General features: G+C 60.7%; 1 protein-coding gene across 4 annotated transcripts; it reads left to right on the forward strand.

Annotated features, from left to right (window-relative positions):
- On the forward strand, nucleotides 1–8061 carry MAPK12 (mitogen-activated protein kinase 12; the record flags this gene model as incomplete). Of its 4 annotated transcripts, none has more annotated exons than XM_080706633.1 (12): nucleotides 1–125; nucleotides 203–332; nucleotides 2439–2557; nucleotides 4088–4199; nucleotides 4287–4316; nucleotides 4578–4625; nucleotides 5053–5167; nucleotides 5375–5446; nucleotides 5534–5613; nucleotides 5705–5783; nucleotides 5866–6039; nucleotides 7982–8061. In XM_080706633.1, the coding sequence occupies 12 exons, from the start codon at nucleotides 1–3 to the stop codon at nucleotides 8059–8061; spliced, it is 1164 nt and encodes a 387-aa protein (XP_080562759.1). The 4 variants fall into 4 exon arrangements, with proteins under 4 accessions (XP_080562759.1, XP_080562760.1, XP_080562762.1 ...); XM_080706634.1 differs by having other exon boundaries at nucleotides 2499–2557; XM_080706636.1 differs by lacking the exon at nucleotides 4578–4625 and having other exon boundaries at nucleotides 2499–2557.
- Between the last annotated feature and the right edge of the window lie 948 nt (nucleotides 8062–9009).

Below are 9009 nucleotides of genomic sequence, written 5' to 3' on the forward strand. Positions count from 1 at the left end.
ATGAGCTCTCCGCAGCCCGCCCGCAAGGGCTTCTACCGCCAGGAGGTGACCAAGACGGCCTGGGAGGTGCGCGCCGTGTACCAGGACCTGCAGCCCGTGGGCTCGGGGGCCTACGGCGCCGTGTGGTGAGCGCGCGCCGGCGGGGGGCGGCGGGGCGGCGGCGCGGGGGCCCGGCCCGCGCGCTAAGCCGTCCGCCCCGCAGCTCGGCCGTGGACAGCCGCACGGGCGCCAAGGTGGCCATCAAGAAGCTGTACCGGCCCTTCCAGTCGGAGCTCTACGCCAAGCGCGCCTACCGAGAGCTGCGCCTGCTCAAACACATGCGCCACGAGAACGTGAGTGCGCGGCCCAGCGCCCACCGCACCCAGCGGCCCCCTCCGCGGGAGGTCTGCCGCTCCGCTGCAGACGCGGGGGAGGCAGTGAGGCCAGCCCGGCCGCGCCGAGGCACACCGCTTCCCCAGCCCAGGCTCTCCCGCCCTGCCCCTGGCTTGATCCTGGGACATCTGGCCCCTCTGCCCAGGCGATGATTTGCTTTGGCCGAGAGGATCCTCCAGGGTGCCCCCAAGCCCTGCTCCAGCCAGGGCAGGAGGGGGGTCTTCCTGGAAGGGGCGCTTCCCCTCTTCCCTCCCCCAGGGCCCTGCTCCCGTCCACCTCCAGAAACCTGTGCTGCAGGCAGGTGGGTCTCCCAGGATTGCAGAGCAGGGCAGGGCTGAGGTTGGCACTGTGGCTTTGGTCTCCCGCTGAAGTTAGGGAGTTTGTTAGGAGAGCATTCCACAGGTCAGTGGGGACGTGTCTGGGACCCCACTAGTAAAGGCCTCCTGTTCCCAGTCCTGGCCACAGGACACCCAGACCACTGCACCTGTCCCCCTCCTTCTCTCTGCCGGGGTGCTCTTCCTTCTTATGACAGCTCTTCCTAGGGCTGAGGCCTGTCCCTCTCACCCCAGACTGGGCAGCTATACTGTCACAGATGTCTTGGCCTCTCCTGGGTCATCAGAGACCCCAGCCCCCTGAGGATGAGGTCCCTGTATCCACCAGTAAGCTGACCCCCTTGGTTCCTGGCCACCCTTAGCCCCTCAGGTGGGTCCTTCATTCTCTCAGACTGCCCATGTCCACCTCTGCCCTGGTCCTGGCTCCCTTTCTGTGTGAGGTCCACTTGTGGTCAGCAGCCTGTCCTGGCCTTATCTCCTTCCAGTCACACCCAGGCCTTGTTCCCACGAGTGCATCCTCAGTTTCATCACCCACTTCCACCCATTCACCCTATCCCTGGCCCCTGTCTAGCCAAGAACCCTGGGCCTCCTCTGCAGTCACCTCCCACCTCTAGCCCAGTCTGAGGTACCTCCACCATGCCAAGGCGCCTTCCGTCCCTACTAGGCTCCTGATCTGTCCACAGCTGGCACTGCTGCCTCAGGATGCCCCGAACACAAGCTGGGAGGCTTTGCTGATTATACCCTTCCCACCAGGAACCGAGCCTTGGAGCAACTCAGCAGGGCAGGGAGCTGCCACAGGCCCTTGCCCGCACTCCCTGGTGGCCGCTTCACGCTCTTGGCTGCTCCTATACCCTGCTCTGGGCCCCGATTCACACCGTGGGGTACAGTTGGAGCCTGGGCCCTGTCCTCTTATTAGAACACTGGCTGTTCTGGGACCCCGGTTCTCAGGTCACATCTGAGGCCCTACCTGCCCCTAAGCCCAGCTCCCCCTCATCCATGCCCTGCCCATGGCTCGGGTCCTGCCTACAGCTGCCCTCCACCTCGTGTCCAGTCTTGCCTCACTTTGCTGTCCCTACCCAGAAGCACATGCTCAGCATCACAGCAAGGCGTTACACCCTTCCATGGTGGCTCTCCAGATCGCGGCCAGACCTTGCCCTGGTATGCCTGTGCAAGCCCCGCCTGGCCCACTCTGCCGTCTTTGGGCTCCTCCCCGGCCTGGGCCTCAGCCACCATGGAGGTGTTCTCATCTGCCTCCCTGTGCCTGGCCTCTGGCACACAGCTGCCTCTCAGGCTGCTTGTATATGCAGTCCCCAGGAGGCCTCTCTGGGCCTCTGAAGGCCTGCCACCCCCAAGGGCCAGCACAGCCTGGGCCTCATTGCCTGTGGCTGTGGTCTCCTCCAGCTGGGGTCTTCCAGGGGACCAGGCCTGCCTGTTTCAGTGCTGCACTTGGCCTTGCCAGCAGAGGCACACATCCAGGAAGGATCTACCAGATGTTGACTCTTCCCAAGGGCCTGTCCCCACCTGGGCAGAGGAGCAGGGGTGGGAAGGCCAAGGGGCCAGAGCCTGTGGACTGTTTGGAGCCAGCCCACACTTGGGCTGCCCCTCCCCCAGGGGATCCTGCTGTCACCATCCAAAAATAGCCTGTCTGTGGGCAAATGTACCAGGGCTGGGCCACACTGCCAGGGGCACAGTGTAGAGAAGACAAGGACAGCTGCAGGGGGTTCCTCCCTGCAGTGCACAGAACCCCTGCATCCTCTGTGTGCTCTTGACCCCAGCTGGCACCCTGCCCCACAGGTGATCGGGCTGCTGGACGTGTTCACCCCTGATGAGACCCTGGACGACTTCACAGACTTGTGCGTGCTGGCCTGGGCTGCCAGGCAGGCAGGAGGGGCATGGGTGACCCCCTGGTGCTGGGTTGGCTTGAGGGCCTCTCCCTGTAGCCACTGCACACTGCTACTTCCTCCTTAAACCAGTCTGCCCTGCACACTCCTGGAACCCCTAGACGCTGGCATTTGCAGACAGGGCCGGGGTTCCTTCTGCCCTGAAGCCTGGCACCTGGGCCCTGGCTGCAAGTGTGAACCTTGGACCTGGTGTTTGTGAACAGGCAGGTCCCGTGCTCCAGACCCTGGCACCCGGTGTGTGCCCCAAAGCTGGAGCTGCTGACTTGCCGGCAGATGGGCAGAGGCTGCAGAGAGGATCCACCTTGTGCACCCTCATATAGCCAGTCCTATAGCTCGCCACTCCAGACTTACATTACTGTTGGCAGAGGCCAGGGAGCAGGCTGGGGAAGGCTCTGTGCTTGGCTGGCAGAGGACAGGAGCCCACACCGCTCCAAGGTTTCTCTGGGATGCTGTTACCCTCCCTCCACCTGCCTGCCCACTTCTTCTCTTGTGGCACTGGAGATTGAACCCAGGGACATTCTACCTCTGAGCTACACCCTCAGCCCTATTTTATTTTGTATTTGGAAACAGAATTTTGTTAAGTTGCTAAGAGCCTTGTTAAGTTTCTGAGGCTGGCTTAGAACCTGCAATCCTCTTGTCTCAGCCTCCCAAATACTGGTATTACAGGCATGTGCCACCATGCCTGGCTCTGCCTATCCCTTTGACCCAAGTATCTTTCAGTACCCCCTCCCATCACTGCTCCAGATTCCTGCCTCCCCTTCTCATGAAGCTTGTACCCTCCTGCTTTCAAGGTGTAGCCCCTCACCAGGCATGCAGCACCCTTCAGTTGGTAGTTCAAAACCCTTACATGGCCAGGCGTGGTGGCACACACTTGGGAGGCTGAGACAGGAGGATCACAGGTTCATGGCCAGCCTAGGCAACTTGGCATGGCCATCTCTCAAAATAAAAAATAAAAAGGGCTGGGTGTGCATCTTAGTGGCAGAATGCTCCTGGGTTCAATCCCCTGTACCACAAAACAGCACCACAAAGCCCTGACATGTCCAGGCGCAGTGGTGTATGCTTGTAATCTCAGCGTTTCCAGAGGCAGAGGTAAGAGGATCATGAGTTTGAGGCCAGCTCGAGCAACAGAGAGCGATCCAATTGAAAAATAAATAAAAATAAGTACAAAAATAACTGGGCTGGGGCTATAGCTCAGTGGTAGAGCACTTGCCTAGCACGGGCAAGGCACTACAAAGAAAGACAGACACCAGGTAGAAAGGCCTCCTCACTAGACGTGCCAGCAGAGGGGTGAACAGGAGGGAGGGCGTCTGCTGAGTGAGGGGTGGGTGAGGTGATGGGTGGAGTGGGCCTGGTGTAGTAGCAGGACCCTGAGGCTGGCGGCAGCGGGTGCTGTGGGTGACACTCAAGGGGCACCTGCGGGGCTTGTGGGGCTTGAGCCTGGGGCTGGCCCTCGGCCCTGACATCTGCGGCCCATGCCCACAGCTATCTGGTGATGCCGTTCATGGGCACTGACATGGGCAAGCTCATGAAGCACGAGACACTGAGTGAGGACCGCGTCCAGTTCCTGGTGTATCAGATGCTGAAGGCGCTAAAGGTGGGCTGCGGTGGCCGCCTGGGTGGGCAGGGTAAAGCCTGTGGCTCGGGGGCCGGGCTGACGTCTCCGGCCCCCTCTTTCCCACAGTACATCCACGCCGCTGGCATCATCCACAGGGTGAGTCCTGGCAGGGCAGGACCTGCCCCTCCCTGGCCGTGCGGGCAAGAAAGGGGCACAGTCTTTGTTTCCCACCTGTGGGGGGCACACTGACAGTCCTGTTAGAAGCCCGTCTCGGGGTCCAGCACCTCTCCCTTCCTCAGGGCCGCAGGTCAGGTGCCAGGCCCCCGGTTGGGAGGCCCAGTGGTGGTGCTATCGGGCCCTGGGCCTCGGGCGTGCTCTGTGAGGCAGGATGCAGTGAGCTCCTCTCCTCTGCCCTAGGACCTGAAGCCCAGCAACCTGGCTGTGAACGAGGACTGTGAACTGAAGGTGTCGCTGGGCAGGGAGGACCACCAGGGAGGGCGCAGGGGTCCACCTACCCGTCCACCTGCACAGGCCCGGGCAGAGGGACAGGCCCAGACATCTGGGCCTGGGCCGAGCAGTTGATGGGCCCTGAGGAGGCACTTGGTGGGGTAGACACCGGACACACCCCATGCCTGCCGCAGGTGGCGTGTGGGGGAGCGTCCCCAGCCCCCATACCTAACCAGGACAGGGCTTCTTCAGGTAACCGGGTGACAGAGCAGGCAGAGGAGGGCCCTGGGTACCTGCTTCTGAGGTGGGCTGGGAGCTCTGGCCACAGGGAAGAACCTGGGAGGAACCCTTGAAGGCTCAGGCCCACCCCGCAGGCCTCCTAGACCACCGCTGGCCTTTGCTCCTCGGGGCTCCCTCAGCTCCACCTCCCCGCTGTTTCCCTTAGATCCTGGACTTCGGTCTGGCCAGGCAGGCCGACAGCGAAATGACAGGCTATGTGGTGACCCGGTGGTACCGGGCACCTGAGGTCATCTTGAATTGGACCCGCTACACACAGACAGGTGCGAGGCCGCCCCGAGCCCTGGCCCCCGCCCCACCCTCTCCTCCCGCTGCGTGAGAGCCTGGGGACAGTGTGGGCACAGTGTGGCCTGTGTCTGCATGCTTCCCCCAAACGTGCCCCTGCTCCATGCCTGGGTCCCCATCTCCACTCGCCCCTCCTGTGATGTGTGCTGCCCCCACTCTGGGCACTGACGGGGCTTCTGTCGCAGTGGACGTCTGGTCGGTGGGCTGCATCATGGCGGAGATGCTTACCGGGAAGATCCTCTTCAAGGGCAACGACCGTATCCTCCTGTGGGTGGCCAGTGGGCTCCTGCTCCAGGCTGGTGGGTGGGCCCTGCACTCTGGCTGTGCTCCTGACCTCTGCGCAGACCTGGACCAGCTGAAGGAGATCATGAAGGTGACGGGGACGCCTCCCGCTGAGTTCGTGCAGAAGCTGCAGAGTGACGAGGTTGGGGACGGGGTTGGGGACGGGGTTGGTGAGTTGCAGGCTAGCCCGCTGGCCCCAGGCCTGGAGCTGGCCCCTCATCCTTCCCAAACAGGCTAAGAACTACTTGAAGGGTCTCCCTGAGCTGGAGAAGAAGGATTTCGCCTCTGTCCTGCCCAACGCAAGCCCTCTGGGTAGGGCCGGGTGAGGTGGGGGCCCTGGGGTGCTGGAGCATGAGGTGTCTCCACGGCCTGGCTTGACCCCACCTTCCCCCAGCCGTGAACCTCCTGGAGAAGATGCTGGTGCTGGATGCAGAGCAGCGGGTGACGGCAGCTGGGGCGCTGGCCCACCCCTACTTTGAGTCCCTCCACGACACAGACGATGAGCCCCAGGCCCAGAAGTATGATGACTCCTTTGACGACGTGGACCGCACCCTGGACGAGTGGAAGCGTGAGTGGGCCTGTGTCTGGACCCCGCATGCCCGTGCAGGTTGCCCTCTGTCCCTGGGTAGGGGAGGAAGAAGACAGGAGGTCAGAGGGCAGCGTGGGGTTCTGCAGCTGGGCCCAGGTGCCCTCTGGCTGGAGCGGAAGGCAGTGGGAAGGGCTTCCTGGCAGGCACGCTACACAAAGGTTGGCACACGATGAGTCCCAGGAGCTGTCCGGAGCAGCGCTCTCGCCCCAGCTTGGTACTCCCTTTGCTGTGCTGCCTAGACTCCCCAGTCTAGGCCAGATGTCCAGCCATCTAGAGCTCCCTCCACACCCATTTGTCCCTCCCTCCCTGGCCTCTCTGCTCAAACCTCTTGAACTTTTTTTTTTTTTTGTGTGTGTGTGTGGTACTGGGGATGGAACCCAGGGGCATTCTACCTCTGAGCTACAGCCCTAGCCCTATTTTTTGTTTGTTTGTTTGTTTTTTGTTTTTTGGTGGTACTGGGGTTCCTGGAAACCCTTCTACCTCCGGGCTACACTCCCAGACACCTATTTTTTTAATATTTTTTATTTGGAAACAGGGTCTCTTAAGCCAGAGAGGCTGGCTTCGAACCTGTGCAATCCTCCTGTCTCTGCCTCCCAAGAGCGGGGATTACAACCGTGTGCCACCACACCCGGCCCTAGCCCTATTTTGTATTATTTATTTTTGAAACAAGGTCTCACTGAGTTGCATAGGGCCTCACTAAGTAGCTGAGGCTGTCCTCGAACTGCGATCTTCCTGTCTCAGCCTCCTGAATGCTGGGATTACAAGTGTGTGCCACCACGGCCAGCCTCAAACATCCTGAATTTATTCTCACCTCTCCTTGCCCCACTTCGGGACCCCTCCCATCTAGACAACTGTATATGCCTCATGTCCTGCCTGCAGAGAAAGTATATCCCCGTTTACCCTCCAGGGCCTCAGCCCTCCCTGGCACACTCCACAGCCACTGAGCTCAGACCCCTCCAGGCTCTGAGCTGACTGTCCCCTCACACTGAGGGCTGTCCTTCATCTTTGAGGGCTGGGCTTAGAGACGCCTCCCCATACCCTGCCTTCCTCTGCTGCAGCCCTGAGCCTCAGGCTGGGACTGGCCTCTTCCTCCTCCACTCCACAGTGGCAGCTCATTCTGTGTGGCTGGCCTGGGCGGCAGGGCTTTCCGAGGGCAGCACCAGGGTGGCCCACTGAGCCCCAGACTTCTTCCTGTCTGCCTTAGACGCAGAGCCTTGGTCCTGCACCTGGGGTGGTGGGGGCTGGACAGGTTGAAGGTTCCACGCCATGTTCCTTAGGGAGGTAGGGTATCTCTGTGCCCCCAGCAGGGGCTCTGCCCTTTTCTGCTGGGTCACATGTTTGCAAGTCTGGTTCTGTGTAAAGAAAGCCTGCTAAGCAAGATAAGATGAAAACCATAGGCCACAGGATCCTCTCTGTGGTCTCCACTCCCACACACTGTGGCTGGCAGCTTTTTTTTTTTTTTTTTTTGTGGTACTGGGGTTCCCGGAAGCCCTTCTTCCTCCGAGCTACACTCCCAGACCTATTTTATATTTTTGAAACAGGGTCTCTTACGCCAGCGCGGCTGGCTTCGAACCTGCGCGATCCTCCTGTCTCCGCCTCCCAAGCGCGGGGATTACAAGCGTGCGCCACCACGCCCAGCTGGCTGGCAGCTTTTGCTTTGACAAGAGCCTGGTGATCACGTGACCCACCTCTGGCCAGGAGCACAGCTCTGCCACCTCCTGCTTCCCTGGGAGAATCTGGCTTCATAGCAGTCTTCACGCAAAGTTTCCCTAAGAGGACTGGCCTCATTAGGATTGGAAGAAGGGCCCACGAGGCGCTGGCACTGAGGATTGAATCCAGGAGCCCCCAGCCAGAGGCACTGGTTTCTGCCTTCCTGTGAAAGCCAATGCCACTGTCCCTTCTGTCTCTTGCCTCTCTGCAGGTGTCACTTATAAAGAAGTGCTCAGCTTCAAGCCTCCCAGGCAGCTGGGGGCCAGGGCTCCCAAGGAGACTGCACTGTAACGACCCCTAAATGGTGTGGGGACACCCCAAGGACCCTGGCTGGGCGCTTCATGCCGTAGCCTCCTTTCCCGGGGAAGGGAACCCTGTTTATCACCCTGGCCTTGCCTGGGGCCTGCATCCCAAGGTGCCCACGTGGAGAGGCTGAGTAGACCCCTTCGTGTGTGAACCCCCGGATTCCAAAGCTGGTTCCTTTGATCTCAGATAACCTTGGTGGAGTGTCCTTACTTTCTGCACAGGACCTCTACTCAACCTGGGGCTGGCCTCTAACCCCTGGGGTAGTGGTCCCCTGGTCCAGGTGCAGCAAAGAGCTTTGAGCTGGGGGGCTCAGGGTCAAGTGCTGCTCTGAGTCCTGACTGCTCTGGATGTGCTGAGGTCAGCTCATGAAAAAGGAGAGAGAGGGCCGGCGTCATCTCTCTGGGAGGTGGTCTTGGTGAATTCTGTTGCACCCCAGCCTGAAATGTAAACCAGTTTCTTGGTGTGCCAGCCTGGCTGGAAAGAAATAAACTTTCCATAGATTTGCCGTTCCTGCCTGTGGCCTGATGGCTGAGCCCCTCCTCAGGCTTGGAGCTGCTGTCCCACCTACAGAAAGGAGGTAGCCTGACCTCAGCCTCTAGGCAGGGGGCTCCCAGCACGGCACCCTTCCAGGTTACAGAGCTGCTGCCCACTCCCCACCGAGGCCCCTGAGCCTCCATCCTGGCGTCAGGGCATGCACCCTTCCTACCTATGGGTTTCCTTCCTTTGAATCACACTTGGTGTGTGCGTACGTGCGTGCGTGTGTGTGTGCGTGTGTGTAGGACCTAGCTCAGTCTTCAGCCCCGGGAGGCCCTGCACCTTCAAAGGTCAAGGCTCCTGGGTAGACAGGGACACTCCACCATGCTCCTTGAGGTACTCTGGCCTCTGAGGCCATCCAAGACACTGGGGTGTCCTGTACTAGGGGACAATCTCTTG

This window comes from Muscardinus avellanarius (genome assembly GCF_963383645.1).
Source record: "Muscardinus avellanarius genome assembly, chromosome: 11".
Classification (NCBI taxonomy): domain Eukaryota; kingdom Metazoa; phylum Chordata; class Mammalia; order Rodentia; family Gliridae; genus Muscardinus; species Muscardinus avellanarius.